General features: G+C 45.8%; 1 protein-coding gene across 1 annotated transcript; it reads left to right on the top strand.

Moving 5' to 3' along the window:
- Positions 1 to 686: 686 nt before the first annotated feature.
- LOC136571978 (serine/threonine-protein kinase SBK1-like) lies at positions 687 to 17,761 on the top strand. Its single transcript, XM_066572600.1, has 4 exons — positions 687 to 720; positions 6,507 to 6,698; positions 11,502 to 11,701; positions 17,189 to 17,761. Exons 2-4 carry the CDS (start codon positions 6,533 to 6,535, stop codon positions 17,759 to 17,761), a joined length of 939 nt encoding a protein of 312 aa, XP_066428697.1. The 5' UTR covers positions 687 to 720; positions 6,507 to 6,532.
- The last annotated feature ends 1,708 nt before the right edge of the window (positions 17,762 to 19,469 follow it).

Raw genomic sequence — 19,469 nt, 5'->3', positions numbered from 1 at the left:
CTCCCTGACCCCGACAGAGAGCGGTCAGCAGTTCTGCAGTGTCAAAACCGCTGACCGCTTCCTTTTAAAATCATGCATTAGTTCATTTTTTGCTTGTTTTTACTTGCTTGTTTTCTGTATGATCTATTAATAACCACAGAACCCCCAGACTGATATTATGTATCATTACTATATTTGTTGTTGTGGTTGTTGTATTCTCCTATTTGCTTTTAGGCTCATATGGAAATTTGGTAAATGGCCCAACTAATTCCTATGCATTGAATTTGGGGATATTTTACCCGCTTTGCTTGCTTTGCCCCGAGTCCTACTATATTGACATAGAAACCATCATTATAAATAGAGCAGCCGATAACAGAAAACAGAGGATAACGTGTGATGCTAAAGTGGCGCTGGTTCAGACTAGTTGAATGATGTTAATAACAAGTACGAGGAGGGTGTAGACTAAATTTAGAATCGCATTCTGGAAAGCGCTTTATAAATGACACTCATGCAGATTCACCTCTAGCTCTACTTTATCCAACCTGTCCCTGAATATACGGCGGCAGATCCTGCAGATTCCTATTCATAAGGTTTCCGTCCGTCTTAAATAAACCTTAGAAAAAGGAAGCAAACGAAAACAGATTGATCGAGCGGTCGACTATTCCTGCGGCTACTTTGTGGTCAAGGAGAAGTTTGCAAAGTTAGGAGGATAGCATCAAACTTCTTCAGCACTTCCTTAAGGTATGCAATGATGAAGTGTTACAGATGTAGAAGAGTTTAACTTGGCAGCATGGTAGGTTGTTGTGCAGAACGCTTTCATGTCTTAGTGATTACTTTTCAATGGCTTTTGTTGTATTGAGATGATTTGCTACATCAGTCAGCATTGGGTGAAATGTTGCTACATCTGTGTATGTGTCGCTTTATACTGCATGTGTCGCTTTATACTGCATGTGTCGCTTTATACTATATGTGTCGCTTTATACTATATGTGTCGCTTTATACTGCATGTCTTACATTGTAAACTAGGAAATATCTGCATTGTGCGTGTACATTGCACTTTGGGTATCTTTCTAGGGATTTCTGCAATGTGATCTGGTTTCCACAGATAAAATGTATTTCTGCAGCCGCTATGCAGACAGATTGTATAACGTGCTGATAGTTTACAATGAATTACTATGGGACCTTTCACACGGGACGGAACTATTCTGCATCACAATGTTATCCCTACGGGCATTAATTCCGCACCTGTTAAATCTTTACTTCAAATCCGCAAGATTCTGCTGGAGAATGAAGGCCGTCCTGCAGAATTATTGTTGCGGATTTCTAACATCCAGGAGATGGAATTTTGCAATTAAAGTTGGCATAATAAAATGCAAGAAATTCCGCACAACGCATTCCATAGTTAAAAATGCAACAAAATCTGCATTGACAAAATACCCATCTGCGCCGCATCCTGCAGCCTATGCGTTATGCGTGAAAGCTCCATAATAAGAACCAAATAGAAAACATCAGGGTGAAAAATAGGAAGTGGGAGTGATTTTGTGCAAAGTCCAATTCTGCGTTTTTGCTTAATTCAAACCTGCTAGCCGTGTAAACTGAATTAGCGCAATTCCCATAACTCCTTTTGTTTTCTTTTCTTGTGAATTTTCCGCGTTACATGCCTATGTCCGCGACCCGGTATGGTGGGCGGGCTCAGACTGTCTTTTAGTATAAACTCCGCCCACCTTGGCAACAGGGTTCACGTCATCTACTGCAAATTTTCAATCTCTCCTTTCTCTCTTATAACGTGCCAGTCACTCGCGGAACGGCGCATGTGCAGATAATGTATTCCTTTTGTGGGCAGATTCGTAACTCCCATCTGCGCATGCACCGGTCTGCGAACTTCCAGCACATGCGTGTGACAGATTCCAGGGTTCACATCTGCATGGAGTGTGTATGTTCTCGAATGGCTTTCCTCTCACACTAAACAAAGATATTGATGGATTAATTGGAAATAAGATTGTGAGCCCCAAGGACTGAAGTAAATAACTATCAGAGTGGACACCCACTGGCGATATATTCTCTCTTGCGGTGCGAGAGCACGAGAAAACTCTCGCCTTGCAGCGCAAGAAAGACGCCGGTATAGGACCGGCATATCGCTAGTGTTTTCAATGCGGCCAGCGGCAGCAGTGCTAGCCCCATTGAAAATATAGGGAGAATGCCGGGGACTTCTGCCACAGCTGTGGAAGCTGTGGCAGGAGTTTCCTTTATCCCCGCGGCAGAAGTCCCCGGCATTCTATCCCATTGCTTTCAATGGGATCGGCACTGCTGCCGATCCCATTGAAAGCAATGGTTTCTGCCAAGCCCCGCGGAATGATTATCGGGGAAGGGCTTGAAATATAAGCCCTTCCCTGATAATCATCAATAAGTGTATAAAAAAATTAAAAAATGTATTACTCACCTCTCCTGCGCCCAGACGTGTCCTCCTGCTGGATCCTGGGCACTGCTATGAAGCTCTTTCAGCAGTTGGGGATTTAAAAATCCACGCCTCCTGAGAGGGCTGTGCAGATTGGCTGAGGGCTCAGCCAATAGCAGCTACTGCTTAGCTATTGGCTGAGCGCTCAGCCAATGACACTCTGCCCTTAGCTATTCATTCAAAGATCCAACCTTTTGGACATGCCCAGAGTTGTCTCTCCAGCTGTGATCTGTTATGTAAGTGTATATGCACACTCAGTCCTTCTCCATCATAGCTAATCTCGTCTGCATTGGAACAAATATTGGTTGCTCATAGGCATGTACAAGTGAAAGAGAAAGCTCTGATCTAGATGTAGAAGGGTGGAGTCATCCTACTAATATGTAGATCACCTTTCAAGCTTTCGGGTTTAGCCAGAGTTGTCCTACCACCAGGGCTCTGTCAGGTGGGTGTACATGCACATGTAGGCCTCATGCCCACGGCTGTGTTAGACTCCGCCAGCAGAGTCCGACGCGGCCCCGCCAAAAACCCCACAGTCACCTGTCCGGATGCGCCGCACAAGTCCCATCTGGCGAGCTGGCGCGCATCTGCAGTACAGCGCATGATGCGCCAGCAGTGGGCGATGATGCGTCCAGCAGTGGTGCTTAAGCACTACGGATGTACCGCTTGACGGATGGATGCTATTGACTATAAAGGAGATCGGCCGTGCGTTTTCTTTGCCGCGATTTCTTTCACGCTGCGGAATTCCGTGGTGGAATGCCACAGCATGAACATTGAGCTATTAGGTTCAATAGAACCTAATAGCTGCGGGATAGCATTGCAGATTTCCGCTGTCTGTGGACATTAGCCCTTAAGCATTCCCCATCCTGGCTCAACAGGTCTACCTGCACTGGAACGAGGATTGGTTTCTCAATGGCATGTAGAAGTGAACTAGACAGTTCTCAGCATGTGCAGAAATGTGGAGCCATCCTACTCATATGTAGATCACCTACCAAGCTCCAAAATGTTTGGTATGCCCAGAGTACTCCCGTGTCCAAAAATGTTCTTTGTACTCCTCTTAGTAGTATCAGAAAATGATGAAAAGTCTGTTTTAATTGGACTGAATAAAATCGAGAGCACCCTGAGAAGCATGCGGTCCGTGGGCAGCGGGGCCAACCAACCTACTTGTACTCAGGGCAGGTTTTAGGGGATGACAAACTGGCTAATTGCCGTAATTCCAAGTGGGCCTCCAAGTATGAGTATGAGTGCAAACAGGCTCACAAGTTGATGAAAGGAAAGGACTTACTATAGGGAACAAGCACATACAGATGTGTCCACCCATATCTTGGTCTATGGCATATATATGATATGCCCTAAAAGTTCAATAAGTATGGGTCCCACCTCTGGAATCCACAGGTATCTTGCGTTAGAGTCGCCACCACCCCTGGCAGGCAATGTGGTGGCAAGGGGGAAGTTAGGAGGATGAAAACAGGCAAGTAAGCTTTGCTATGCTGTTTTGATAACTCCCATGGAAGTCAATGGGTCATGCATACAGCCTAGCACAATGAGTCATGCTGTTTCAGTAACTCAAGAGTTGTAGAAATAGCATAGTTCGCTCTGCTACGCTGTTTGCATAATTACCATTGACTCTTATGGGAGTTTGAGAAACAGTGCTCAGCTGTTTTTGTTCTTCCAGCCACCCAGCCTATGATATGCTCCTATCGTGGCCATATTTGACCCAGATGGGAACACCCCTTAAAGAACTGCAATTGAACGCGAGTCAGGAAGGGCATATATCCCACTGACTATTATGGGAGTTCAGGATACAGTGCTCAGCTGTTTTTGTTCTTCCAGCCACCCAGCCTATGATGTGTTCCTATCGTGGCCATGTTTAACCCAGATGGAAACACCCTTTTAGAGGACTAAAACTGAATGTGACTCCCTATGGTTTCTCCTTAGGGAGAGCACAAGAAGGTGTGAGGAGACTAAAGGCATTCCATGCTCCTCTGGGAAATGTATGCAAATGAAAAATGGAACAATGCCTCTACAGCACCACCTGTTAGAAGGAAGCATTCCTGCAAGTTAATGTTAGGCCCTTTTACATGCAAAGATAATCTTTCAAATGAATGAAAGATTGAAAAATGTAGCGATCTATTTGCATAAAGTGTTAATAGCCATTAACACTTTATCATATTCAGTTGTATGTAGAAGGACCTCCATGAGTTGTTTGCAGAGCCCAGTGTGTGTTTAAACACACACCCAGCTGTGTAAACAGCTTCCAGCACATTCCATTTTTCTCCTCGCGATTAGTATAAACATGCCGTGAGGAGAACATCCTGCAGTCTTTTGAAAGATGAGCGAAATACATTCAAATGGAACGCATCTACTCAGTACGATGGATTTTAAGTCAACTAAAATCCATTGTTCGGACGAAAAGTGCACGATGCCCGCGTTTACATGTACCAATTATCGTTCATTTTTGGGTGTTTGGATGAATTTTGAGCGATAATCGTTGCGTGTAAAAGGGCCTTTAGACTTTTTAACAAGCTTTGCAACAAAGACTGAGAATATAAACCAAACCAGAAGAAAAAGATAAGCGTGTACAGACAGACTGTTTGGGGGCTTTTGCCCCTCATCGGTGTGTAGTAGGTTGCTGGCTGGGTGGGTGGGAGGCCTATAGACGTGGGTCAGGAACTTGGTTATAATCCCAGTCATTGTTACAAAGCTTGTTATAAGGTCTGACACTGACTCGCAAGAGTTCTGCCTTCCAATAGATGCTGCTGTTAGAGGCATTGTTATATCTTCCCAATTACAGACTCAAGTCTATGGCCGCCTGCACACGAGCGGAAATTCCGCTGAATTTCCGCCGCTGGAAGCCTGCATAGGATTGCGAAATATCGCGCGGAAAACAAATTGTGGCATGCTCTATTTCTTGAGCCCCGCACAAAAATGTCACTCACCCACCACTGGCTCCGGTCTGCGCATGCGCCAGCTCCGCGGCAAGCCGGCACATCAAACAGCCGGAGCCGGCGGGCGCGGGTGAGTACGCGCTGGTCCCTGCAGGTGCTCGGGTTGGTCCCACGGCGAGATTCTCGCCGCCGGATCCGACCCGCCCGTCTGCAGGCGGCCTATATCTTAACATACTAGCAAGATTAACCAGCTGCAATCCACAGCACAACCACAATAAACACATATAGGATAGACATTAGAGATGAGCGAGTAGTGCCTTATCCGAGTATCTCCCCGCTCGTCTGTAAAGATTTGGGGGCCGGCGGGGGAGAGCGGGGAGGAACGGAGGGGAGATCTCTCTCTCCCTCTCTCCCCCCTGCTCCCCGCCGCAACTCACCAGTCACCCACGCCGGCCCCCGAATCTTTAGAGACGAGCGGGGAGATACTCGACTAAGGCACTACTCGCTCGAGTAATGTGCCTTAGCGAGTATACTCGCTCATCTCTAATAGACATGCCACGACCGAGCATCATGAAATCACATTGTAGTGAAAAGCTGGTTATCTTGTGGCAAACACATATGGCCACCCAAGAGGAAAGATAAGGAAGGACACATCCATACAACATACACTTATCCTCTCCTGGGAAAGCACACAGAATATATGTGATTTGCTACGACTGCTTGGAGATCTCGTAGATGGATAAACTGCTCATATACCAGAAGCTGCCGATCACAGACCAGGCTCTAGATTATTTTATCTATTCTTATGCCCCTTTACTGCTACTTATGTAGGGTTGTCCAGATGTCAACTATTGATGGCTTACCACTTCTAGCCTCCTATTGGCTGCAGCAGTCATCTGATTTCCTGTGACATCATTTGTCAAAACAATCATCAGGATCACAGCGGGATGCAGCGCTGGATCCTGGTAGCCGTGGAGGAGTAAGTATATTTCAGTTCATGACTTTAGTATGGTCTGCCCTGTTAAAGTGGGGCTGTCAGGTTACCAGAAAACCCCTTTAAGTTGGTTTTTACCCATATTATGATTGTAGTTCTAGCAATAATGATAATCACAAGTCTAATGCCGCTGATAATGGGGACCGGATGACCAATAATATTTAACGGATTCCATCATTTTATCACAACGCAGAAAGAAGCGTCGATCACTGAAGGAAAATGAACCTCAATGAGAGAAGGTGGAACGACAACTACCTGGAGGAGATGCTGCTTCTCACCTCCCAAAATATCCCCCTGATCAAGATAGAAGATAACTACGTTATTGTCAAAGAGCTGGGCAGCGGGTCTTATGGGCACGTTCTGCTGGCGATAAACCAAACAAGAGGTATAGAAGGAGATACGACCAGGGATTTATAAAAGGACACACATGAGGGACACCCCTCTATCACAATCATATATCCTAATAGGGTGTACAGACAGGGCTTGTCCAGATGGGGCAACCCCTCCAAATCTCAGTGGCCCATAGAACAGGAAACATTGGAAATAGCTCAGAATTACAGATGATGTTTCTCTAAGGCTGGATTCAGACGACCGTATATCGGCTCGGTTTTCACGCCCAGCCGATATATGTCGTCTCTCTCTGCAGGGGGGGAGCCTGGAAGAGCCAGGAGCAGTGCTCTGCGCTCCCGCCCCCTCTCTGCCTCCTCTCCGCCCCTCTGCACTACTTGCAATGGGGGAGAGGCGGGATGGGGTGGGGCTAATTCTCCCTACTTGGCCCCGCCCCCATCACGCCTCCTTTCATTGCAAATAGTGCAGAGGGGCGGAGAGGAGGCAGAGAGGGGGGAGGATGGAAGAGCCAGGAGCAGGAACTGAGCTCCTGCCACCTCTCTGCCTCCTCTCCGCCCCTCTGCACTATTTGCAATGAAAGGAGGCGGAACGGGGCAGGACTAAATTGCGAGAATTAGCCCCGCCCCCATCCCGCTCTCCTCATTGCAAAAAGTGCAGAGGGGCAGAGAGGAGGTAGAGAGGGGGCGGGAGCTCAGTTCCTGCTCCTGGCTAATTCCATCCTCCCCCCCCCCCCCCTACGGATGAGGATGCTGTATATCGGCTGGGCGTGAAAACAGAGCCGATATACGGTCGTCTGAATCCACCCTAAGGCTAATTTCACACGGGCAAGTACGATATCGCGCTCGGGAACGTGTAATTTCCCCGTGGATGCAAAGGCATTTTTGTATCAAAAACGCCTCGCATCACTTCAGGGAAGTAGTGATCCACCGTCGTGTCTGAAAGCTGCGCCGGAGGAGTGTTTCTCATTGTTTTCAATGGGAAATTTTGCATCGCACTTGGGGGCACATGGCAAGACGTGCAATGCTTTTGCCAGCCCCGTTGTAAAATAAAAAAGCTATTTAAAGGGATTGTCCAGTTGTAAACTGTTGATAGCCTATCCTCAGTTTAGGTAATCAATAGTAAATCAGCTCAGGTGAGTCACCTGAGACCATTGCCGATTATCTGTTCTCTGGGTTAGTGAACACGTGCACTGACGCAATTTCTGCTGGAAGCATTTAGTGGCGAGGCTTGGTATTGCAGGCATTTAAATGAATGGGAACTTTGCCTGTAATACCAAACCTAGCCACTGCACTGGGAACAGAGCTGTCTGCTTCCTGCAGAAATCAGTGTAGAGCATGGGCACACACCGACCTGGTTAACAGCTACATGCAAGGGGCAGGGAACCAACCTGCACCGATCTACTATTAATGGCCTAATTAGAGGACAGGCTATTAAGAATTTACAACTATACATCCCGTTTAAAGTTCAGTTATGAATATTAGTGAAAACATTCAAAATCAATCATCGCTGGTGTGTTCCATCTAATGTAAGCTTTTACAATAGACAAATAAAAAGATCCAAAGTTAAAGGTGTAGTCCCATAAGAGACAACCCCTTTTAGGATGCAGCCTCAGGCCTCGGTCACACGGGCATTTTTTCCCGCAATTTGCGGATCACATGACGGATGCGCATCCGCAAATCGCGTGACCGGGGCCGAAAAATCAGTGCAGCGCTGTCCAGCGCATTGAATTCAATGGAGCCGGCTCCACTGAAAGCAATGGGCTGCGGGCGATCTCACGATGAATTTTCGGGAAGGGCTTAAAAATATAAGCCCTTCCCTGAAATTCATCCAGAAATGTGTAAAAAGTAAAAAAAAAATATACTCACCTTGTCCCGGCAGACGGAGTTTAGCTGCGGCCGGCTGCCAGTTCTCCTGAACTGCTCTGAGTAGTATTCAGCAGCCGGGGATTTAAAATCCCCGCCTGCTGAATGAGCTGCCTCTGATTGGTCACAGTCCTCACCAATCAGAGGCAGCTCTCACTCACCCATTCATGAATTCATGAATGGGTGAGTGCTGCCTCTGATTGGCTCAGCGCAGGGACCAATCAGGGGCAGCTCTTAGCTGTCATTCAGCTGACAGATGCCTGTTCAGAAGGCACAGGCCCCAGGGCATATACGCCAAGGCCGTAATGCCGTTGCTTCCCCTTTCCTCGCCGGCTCACCTCCTTTGTCCTTCCTTCCAGGTGTTCGCAATGGGAGTGGGCGGGACGGGAGTAGCTAAGCACCAGGCCCCTCCGCGCAGCCAGCAATTGGAGGGGGCAGGGCTTCGCTCCAGCCCCGCCCCCTCCCATAGCAAACAGCCAGAGGGGAGGAGAGAAGAGGGAGGGAGTTTAGCAGTCACGCTGCTAAACTCCCTTCCACCTCCCTTCACCGGCTGCTGTCATTGGCTCCCATAGGAGCAGCGGCCAACGTATTCTGGACGGAAAGATAGTTCCAGGACTATCTTTGCGGCCCGGCGCTATATTGTCCCGGCCAGGCGCTTTAACGCTGTGGGAATACAGCCATGTGATCTGATGCATTGCAATCCAATGCATCAGATCTTAGCATATATTGGCCGGCCGTGAAAACGGCGGCTGATATACGCTCGTGTGAAAGAGCCTATAGGCTAATAATAGTCTGATACTTCCTGTACTGTAGAGAAAACTTCTCAGCTGTCATCTTATTATCATCACAGGCAGGATTACACTGAGAGGTGACACTTATATAGACAACACAGGATCCGTGAGAACGCTGATATCCGCTATTAACCCCTAACATGCCATGATAAATGTTGATCACGACATGTAAAGAAACGCGCTCCATCTGTGATGCCATCGGCCCATCTGACGTCCATGGCATATGATTGCTAGCAATAGTGATAATGCATTGTAGTATAGACATAGCAATCATACAATCGCAGGTTCAAGTCCCCTACAGAGACATAAATAGTGTGCGAAAAAATTAAAAATTGTAAGAAAAAAAATGTAAAAATGGTGGTCCAAAAAACCTTTTTTTCCAACTTTCCTCTTTTAAAAAAAAAAAACTGCACTTTTGGGATTGCCGCACCCGAAACAGCCTCTACAATAAATTGAACACAATATTTATTTTCTATGTAAAAAAAAAACAGCCAAAATACTTATTTTGTTCATTTTGCTTCCCAAAATAATAAAATTGATCACAAAAACCGTATGTACCCCAAAGTGGTACCAATAAAAACAACATAAAATCCTAGAATGGTAGAGTTGAAGGGACCTCCAGGGTCATCGGGTCCGACCCCCTGCTCAGTGCAGGATGACTAAATCATCCCAGACAGATGTCTGTCCAGCCTTTGTTTGAACACTTCCAATGAAGGAGAACTCCCCACCTCCCGTGGAAACCTGTTCCACTCATTGATCACCCTCACTGTCTAATATCTAATATGTGTCTCCTCCTATCAACAGCTTGTTATGCAAAACACAAGCCCTCACAGAACTTCGCCTGAGAAAAAATTAAAAAGTTATGGGACTTTAAGTGCAGCAATGCAAAGAAAAATATTTTTTTTTAGGCCTTGGTCAGAGGAGCGTGCTTTATGCATGCACAAAATGAACGCTTCTAAAAGAACCAATGGGTTCCTACAGAAACGTTCATATGTGTGGAATTAGGGGTGCAAAATGCTGTGCGCCTAAGAAAGATAGAACATGCAGTATCTTCGGTGCATGACAGACAGGAGTTCCCATTGACTCCTGTGGCAGCAGGACTTAATGCAAACTCCGGCGCACAGAATAGCTTTCCTGCTGCTTACAGCGGGACATTTAAAAGGGGCGTTTCTGGCCAAAAGCACCTTTTAAACAGTCGCACTGTAAGCAGCGGGGTATTCCTCCTGCCCCCCTGCTGGGCAATCCCCCAGCAGCGGGGGGCAGTAGGGGACTCCCCCCACAGGATTTCCTGATTGCGGGGAGAGGGGGGGCGGGGTTATATGGTTTCCCTGGAGAGCGTGGGAGGAGGGGGCGTGGCTAGACTGATCACCCTCTAGCCCTGACTCCTATGGTTTACTATAGGGATTCTCTGTGAGAATCCCTATAGCCCCCCCCCCCCCCCACACACACACACTATTTCGCAACCCAACCACTAACTCTCAACTATGGGCATATCGCTCAATATTTCCCCATAGCAGGGAGATTTAGCGGAGCTATGGGGGATCTCCCCATAGCAAGGGCCAGAGAGCAGACCAATCGGGGATTAACCCTTCTCTCTGCTCCGTCTTTCCATGCTATGGGGAACCCTCACATTGCTTCGCTCACTCTCCCTGCTTTAAGGAAATCCCAAAGCCCTGCGGGGCTTTTTCTTTCTCCTCCTCGAGCAGCTGCACTTCTCTAAGCGATGCGCATATGAAACTTTCCCTATTCGCGCATTTTTGGGATATATGCGAGTAGCGCATTTTTTCAGCACACATAGGTGCACAAAAAACACGCTTGTCTGACCGAAGCCTTATTGTGCAAACGTGGAAAAACCTTAAAAAATACATCATCTCATTTATGCTGCATGAGTCACGCTGTAAAAAAACCCACAATTGGTGTTTTTTTTCTCACTGCCCTCCAAAAAAAATGTAATAAAAGTTACACAATACATTATATGCACCTAGAAATGGTACCAATAAAAACTACAGCTGCCACACAAAACCAAGCCTCATACGGCCATGATGATGGAAGCTAAAAAAGGTATCCCCCCTAAATTGTCGCTTCCTTAGGTCTAAAGTAGGCTGCGTCACTAAGGGGTTAAGCATAAGAACTTGAGAAGAATAAACCAAAAACAGACATTCTGAAATATTTTGTTTCTATTTTTAGGCAATTTAATGGCCCTGAAATTCCTGCAGAAGAACAAGACGGACCTTCACATGTTCCTCATCGAGTATTGTGTCTCACAATGGCTATCGACCCACCCCTGTATTATCGGTACTTTTGGGATCGCCTTTCAGACAGAGAGACATTACATATTTGCCCAAGAATTGGCGCACGATAATCTCTTCTCTCTTATGGAACCTCAGGTAAACCAAAATAAAGATATTACTAAATATTCTGCCGGGCCAACACTCTCAGGAATAATCGTTTTACTAGTTATATAATTGGAGAATAGTCCATGGTTAATTTTTAAGGCCCTTTTATATGGGACGAGTGTTGGTCAAACGAAGCCAGACACTCGTCCCTGTGTATCCATGCCATTACACAGGAGCGAGTATCACTGGATCGCTCACAGCGAGGCCAGCAAGAAGGTGAAGCGGACGGGGGACTCTCTCCACCCGTCTCCATTCACCGTAAGCAGCGGCCATTCAGTACTGAACAGCTGCTGTTTACACTGAAAGGCGCGTCATTTGGATTTTAAACTGCATAAAACTGAACGAATCTTGTCCAGTCGTTCCGTTTCTGCATGCTTTTACCCAGGACAATTAAGGCCAGTCACAGTTTTAATCCAACCAGGTCTCAGTTATTCCCACTATGACATAGTTTTCCTCAGACATTATTACAACCTTATTGGTCACATTTCTAGTATTAGTCAACATGCAGTTTAGAGGTTTTGGATCATTTTTTAAATATTAATTGTATCCCTAGTAGAGATGAGCGAGCGTACTCGGTTCGGGTGTTTTTGCACTCGAGCACCGCTTTTTCCGAGTAACTGACTACTCTGACGAAAAGATTCGGGGGGCGCCAGGGGTGAGCGGGGGGTTGCAGAGGGGAGTGGGGGGGTGGGAGAGAGAGACCTCCCCCCTGTTCCCCACTGCTACCCCCGACACCACCACGCCGCCCCCTGAATCTTTTCGTCTGAGTAGTGAGTTACTCGGAAAAAGCGGTGCTCGAGTGCAAAAACACCCGAACTGAGTACGTTCGCTCATCTCTAATCCCTAGCAATTCTGCTTCCAGTTCTAATTGTACTATCCCCTTTCACCGCTCCACCCCCATTTTCATTACTTAGTCCCAGTCACTGTCTACTGTAAGTTCTCCCCTATCTCTCACAGGAACGATCATTACTGGAATAGCCTGTAAAAGGACCTCAATTCCAGCTCTACCCGCATTATTCCCCTGCTTCCCCTCTTCCCCAAACAATTCACTGGCTACCTATTGCCTAATGAATTCTGCTCAGATTGTTAACAGTGGCTTGCAAGGTTGTCCACAACCTGTCCTTTTCCATTTTGAATGTATTAGGTTTTTTGTTTGTTTGTTTGTTTTAATGGAACAGGCAGCAGAAAAGAATTCAGATAGAAACAAATGGAAACCATAGTTTTTTTTGCCCCCCTTAGTGACAAAGCCTGTTTGCGCCTTAATGACCAGGCCAAACTTTAGAAAACTAACATGTGTCACTTTAACATAGAATAACACTGTAAAGGTTTTGCATATCGAAGTGATTCTGACATGTTTTTTCGCCACATATTGTACTTCATTTAGGTGGTGAAAATAGAGCAATAGAATTTATGTATATTTATTAAAATTGCCAAAACTGGGAAAATTTTGAAAAAAAATTTAATTTTGCCACATTTTTAACTGCAATATCTCAAATATGTGTCAACATACTTAAACATTTTTGAAACTATATATATTTCCATCTGTTTACTTTATTCTGGAAGCACATTGGAAAAACTTTAGTTTTTTAAAAACTATTTAGGAGACTACAAATTTAACATTGTTAAAATTTTGAAGAACACTTTGTTTTCCTGCCCCAAGTCAAGATTGCAAAGGCTCATAGGCGTCAGAATGATAGCTACCCCCACAAATAACCCTATTTAAAAACATATACCTCTTAATATATTCACTGGAAGGTGTCATGCGTATTTTAGCCCCACAGGTTTTTTTCAAGAGTAATTGAATTTAGAGGAGAAAAAAATAAACATTTCATATTTTTGCAAATCTAGCATTTTAAAGACAGTTTTTTTCTGTAGTGCACATGACAATGAGGACTTGCACCCCAAGATGGATCCCCGTTTGTCCTGTGTTCAGAAATATACCTGTTGTGGCCCCATTCGGCTCACTAGACACATAGCCCGGCCTGCAATGGAGGGAACACCGACTGGAATTCAGGGCACAACTGAATACATTGCAGGCCCCATTGCTCACTTGTAGAGCCATCAAGCTGCCACAAAACAATAGAACACCCCCCACAAGTGACCCCATTTTGAAATCTAGACCCCTCAGCCCATTTATCTAGGTGTATACTGAGCATTTTAACCACGCCGCTTTTTGCAAAAAGTATTATAAGGCATGTAAAAAAATAATACAATGTAATTTTTTTTATAAATATCACCTTCATGACAGTTTCCTTTGTTTCAAGCAGGGAATATCGGGGAGACTCACACCAAATTAAATAGCACTTGTTCTTCTGTTTCTATTGTAGCCCCAATCTACTTATAGAACACAGGGCTAGGCCTATAAAGGAGGGGGCACTCATTGGATTTCAGGGCACAATTGAATGAATTCCTTTTTGGCATTCCCTAAATCTTAGATAAAAGTAATAAAGACTGTGTGGTACGTCTCAAAAGAGGGGTAATTACAGAGGTCTGATTGGGATGGGCACATGGGGCAATAAAAACGGGTATCCCTTCTCCTCCTATGCTTGCTGCAAACTCGACACTTTTTTGGAGGGTATTTCGTAACCTCAGTGGCTGGCATGGGTTAAAAAGTGGTGCTCTGTGAGGTTTCGTAAACTGGCTGAGGTGCGGCGGTCTCACACAGAAGGCGCTCAACAAGCTTCTCCTGAAACTGCAGGAAGGCGAGCGTTCGCGGGGGTTCTCGTAAATTACGTATTACAGGTAGCGGTCTGAATAACGCCGGGCTCACCCGGCCCGATGTGGAATCCGCTTGCGGATCCCAGCTGTGAGCCGGCCGTGTCGCTGTGTAGGGCCGCGTAATGTACTGCGCATAACGCCGTACTCACACAGGCGGTCACGCGCAGTACACCTTCTTTTGATTGTTTATTTACATTTCCCGCCATGTCACTTAGCGATGATGCCCACCCGTACAATGTAATTGCATACAGGCTGCAGATATATCCACAACCATGGAGCACAATGGGCTTTATGTCGCGGATATCTGCGGTAAAATAGAACATGCAGCATTCTGTTTTCTTCGATTATGTATTTCCAACTCGCTAATGAGAGTGGAATTGTGTAATCCAATGCATTTGATTGATCCGCTTATTACTGATCAAACGCATGCAGTATCCACAATTTCTATCCGGTTGTGTGAGACCGGCCTTAGTAGATTGCTACCTTTTTATCATGTGACCGGGGACCGCTCATCAAGGACATTGGACACTGCTCCAGGCTGTCGGCTATCTTTGGTAGCCAGGAGTAAGATTTTAAAATTCTTGGTCCCTCCCCGGCTTCTGCACATGTCTGCCATTTTGCCAGCAGACGCATGCATAGAAGGTCCATGTAGGATGATCACGTCGGGGTTCAAATGTGGAGGCCTTCGATAAGAAGTTTGGATAACGGTGATCACGTGGCTGGGGACCACATACCACGGCCCCCAGTTATATATTCTTGCTCTTTGCTAGCCGGGAGCAGGGTGATCTTTAATTTCCCAGGCTCTCCAACCTTCTGCGTATGCGCCTGACATTACACCTCTGGCACGCATGCGCAAAAGCCGGTGGTAGGTCCTTTCAGGACCAGATTGCCGTGGGATGTCACAGAGGCCGGAGGTTGTGTGATCAGGGGTTGCACACCACAGCCCGTGGTGACAGCTCCCCGCTACTTCCGGCAGCTGATTGCAGGGAGCTGTCACACGCACAGACCCCTGGGCTTTACTCTACAGGGACGGCGTGTTTTCACTGCCCTACAGATTAAAGCCCAGACACCCAAGCCATCGAAACACATATGGATGGTTACTAAGTTTAAAAAGAAAACAATAACTTTCTATCAGTTTCCTTTTGCTTCCGTTTACATCTGTTTTAAACTGATGCTTATGCTTTCGTCTTTCTATCCTTCTACGTATGCTCATTTTAAAACATCTGTAAAGCAAACATCAAAAACGAAACCCATCAGAAGGCTTACTGTTCTGTTCCATCACTAGAGATGAGCGAGCGTACTCGTTTAGGGCGAATTCACAATAGAGCACCTTTTTTCGAGTAACTGACTACTCGGGCGAAAAGATTCAGGGGGCGGCGTGGGGGGGGGGGAGGGTTGCAGTGGGGAACAGGGGGGAGCTCTCTCTCCCCCCCCCCTATTCCCCTCTGCAACTCCCCGCTCACCCCCGGCGCCCCCCGAATCTTTTCGCCTGAGTAGTCAGTTACTCGAAAAAAGCGGTGCTCGATTGCGAAATCGCCCTAAACAAGTACGTTCACTCATCTCTATTCGTCACCCATTGACTAAAATGTTAAAAAGAATGGATCCATTTGATTCCTATTTTTTAAACAGAAATAATCATGCCCACTACTGCGCTATTGTTTCCGTAAAAAAAACAACTCCAAATCAAATGAAATGGAAGTGAATAGAGCAAAACTGAAGCTCAGAAAATTCCAAGGAATTAAAGAGCTACTCCGTCGAAAAAACATTTTTCCATCCCTGTCCCCCTCACCCGATTGCCTGTCATAATCTGGAGGTTTCCTCTGTGTATTGCAGCCACTTCCATGCAGTGCAGCCCCAATCTCTGATGTTGATCAACCACCATCTCGAGAGTGAGGTTTTTACTTTCAAAACAATCCCATGATGCATCAGCACACCATCAACTGAGGCTATACCATTTCTGCCTGCTGAGGGTACAGTTTAATTATCATGGCCTTCTATATTCACCTGAATAAGCTGCAAGCCATAAGTGTACAGTCATGAGGATGAGCTGTGATATCCTCTATTATACCTGTGTGACAAGAGCTGTGTGATCATCAGCAATAACTGTGACAGGAGTGCCTGTCACAAACTGAGAAATTGACTAGAAGCTGAATCCATAACCTTAACTGGTCAGAACTAGAGATGAGCGAGCATACTCGGTTCGGGTGTTTTTGCACTCGAGCACCGCTTTTTCCGAGGACTGGACTACTCGGACGAAAAGATTCAGGGGGCGCCGGGGGTGAGTGGAGGGTTGCAGAGGGGAGTGGGGGGAGAGAGCTCCCCCCTGTTCCCCACTGCTCCGAGTAGTCAGTTACTCGGAAAAAGCGGTGCTTGGGTGCAAAAACACCCAAACCGAGTACACTCGCTCATCTCTAGTCAGAACTGAGATCACATGACCATCTGAGGAAAAATGGTTGGGAGATTCAGACATAAATAGCTCACAAAGGTAACACTAACTCACGTTTATATACTGGGGGATAGCTACATCATGAATGAAAAAAAACAAACATTTGTGGCCCTCTAATGGGACGAGAAACTGAACTGCTTTTTTTCTTGAAGTTTTGCAACTCGTCTGACGGAAATCAAAAACAGTGATGTGAACAAGCCCTTATTGTGCATGAGTGTAATCGTTCCTACTGTTCTATTTGCCAGGTCTTTAGTATCACTGTACTTAAGTGACTGCTTTCCACGTAACTTATTCTAATTTTTCGTCATTTGTAGGTTGGATTACCAGAAAACACAGTTAAGCGGTGCGCCATCCAACTGTCCAGCGCTCTAGAGTACATGCACAAGAAAGGCCTCGTCCATCGGGACATAAAGCCTGAAAACATTCTCATCTTTGACCGAGAATGTCGTAAGGTCAAACTGACGGACTTTGGTCTCTCATGCAGAGCCGGAACATACGTTGAATCAATGCCTGAACATTTGCCATACACGGCCCCAGAGATGTGCAGTCTGGCAACATCAGATAAGCTGAATGTGCAAGGCAGTTTGGATATCTGGGGCTTTGGGGTTCTCCTCTTTTGTATTCTAACAGGTTACTTCCCGTGGGTCGCGGCCGTCTCAGCTGATAAAAATTTTGTTCAATATACTAAATGGCATAAAAGCAGCAAAATATTTCGGCTTCCAAATCAATGGAATACTTTCAGCACGGATGCCCTGGAAATGCTCAAAAAACTGCTCGTACCAGACCCAAGCAAGAGATGTGCCTCAACGGAAGTCATAAATTATGTCAAATCGCCTTGGAAAATGATCTGTACTAAAACTAACAAATACAAAAAGACGTTATATTAAAGGAAGGACATTCAATATGGTAGACCTTCATTCTGACCTCCCTATGGGCCTGTACGTTCGGTTCAACGGAACTTTAGGGAATGGCATTTGGAAAATGGGCAATTAAGCATGTATACATTGCGCCTATCAGAAGGAGGCCTCATTTATGGTTCATTTACAGTTCCTTGTGAAAGTATTCACACCCTTGGTGCTTTTCCTGATTTACTGCATGATGACTTGAATTTTAATGGCTTCTGTGGGAATTTGTACCATTTATTTTATACAACTTGCTGACTACTTTGAGGCTGAAAAATATAATTTTACACTTCTACTGTAAAACAATAATTAAGCCTAAAAAAATTTTTTTTTAATGTGCGTAAGTATCCATTCCCTGAAAGTCAATAATTTGGGGTGTTGCCACCTTTTACCCCAATTACAAATGCAAGTCCCTCTGAGTTTCTATCAGCATAGCACATCTACACACTGGGATTTTTGCCTATTCTTCCAGGCAAAAGTACTCCTTCAGGTTGGATGGTTGGGTTGGTGTCCAGCAGTTTTCAAGTCCTGCCACAGATTCTCCATTGGACTGAGGTGTGGGCTGAGGCCATTCCAAGACATTTCCATGTTTCCCCTTAGGCCCCTCCAGTCTAGAGTTAGGAGTATGTCTAGGGTCGTTGTCCTGCTGGAAGGTGAACCTCCGTCCCGGTCTCACATCTCTGGCAGACTAAAGGTTTTCCTCTAGAACTTCCCTGTATTTACTGCCGTCCATCTTTCCTTCACTCCTGACCAGCTCTCCTTCCCCTCATGATGCTGCCACCACCAAGCATCTCTTTGGGAATGCTGTTCTTGGGGTGATGGTAAATGTTGGATTTGCACCTCACATTGTGTTTCCCATGATGGTCAAAATGTTCAATTTTCATCTCATCTGAGCAGAGCACCCTCTTGCATGTGTCGGGGAGTTGGCCACATGCTCTTTGGCAAACTCCAAACATGTTTTCTTATGTTTTTCTTTAAGCAATGGCTTTTTTTCTGACCGCTCCTCCACAAAGTCCCACTCTATGAAGTACATGGCTTATAGTGGTCCTATGGATAGATACTTGCATCTCCTCTGTAGTCTATGGCTTATAGTGGTCCTATGGACAGATACTTCCATCTCCACTGCATAGTCTATGGCCTATAGTAGTCCTATGGACAGACACTTCCATTGTATTGTCTATGGCTTATAGTGTCCTATGGACAGATACTTCCATCTCCACTGTATAGTCTATGGCCTACAGTGGTCCTATGGACAGACACTTCTACTGTATGGTCTATGGCTTATAGTGTCCTATGGACAGATACTTCCATCTCCACTGTATATTGCAGTGTTTCCCAACTCCGGTCCTCAAGGCACCTCAACAGGTCATGTTTTCAGGATATCCTATAGTAAGGAGACCTGTGGCAATGTCTGAGACATTCACAATAATTACATCACCTGTGCAGGAAATCCTGAAAACATGACCTGTTGGGGTGCCTTGAGGACCGGAGTTGGGAAACACTGGTATATTCTATGGCTTATAGTGGTCCTATAGACAGATACTTTCATCTAAACTGCATAGTCTATGGCTTATAGTGTCCTATGGACAGATACTTCCATCTCCATTGTGAAGTTGTGGTGCTCCTTCAGAGTTATCGTTGGTGTCTCTGTTGTTCCTTGCCCACTCTGTGGGTTTTGGTGGCTCCTTCTCTT

Source organism: Eleutherodactylus coqui, chromosome 6 (assembly GCF_035609145.1).
Source record: "Eleutherodactylus coqui strain aEleCoq1 chromosome 6, aEleCoq1.hap1, whole genome shotgun sequence".
NCBI lineage: Eukaryota > Metazoa > Chordata > Amphibia > Anura > Eleutherodactylidae > Eleutherodactylus > Eleutherodactylus coqui.
Note: the sequence above shows the minus strand (reverse complement) of the source record. Positions and strands in the feature narration are given on the sequence as shown.

Coding starts and splice junctions, on each gene's coding strand:
- LOC136571978 (XM_066572600.1), top strand. CDS start 6,533: ATGAACCTCAATGAGAGAAGGTGGAACGACAACTACCTGGAGGAGATG. Junction 6,699..11,501: donor GGCGATAAACCAAACAAGAG/GTATAGAAGGAG, acceptor TTCTATTTTTAG/GCAATTTAATGGCCCTGAAA. Junction 11,702..17,188: donor TCTCTCTTATGGAACCTCAG/GTAAACCAAAAT, acceptor CGTCATTTGTAG/GTTGGATTACCAGAAAACAC.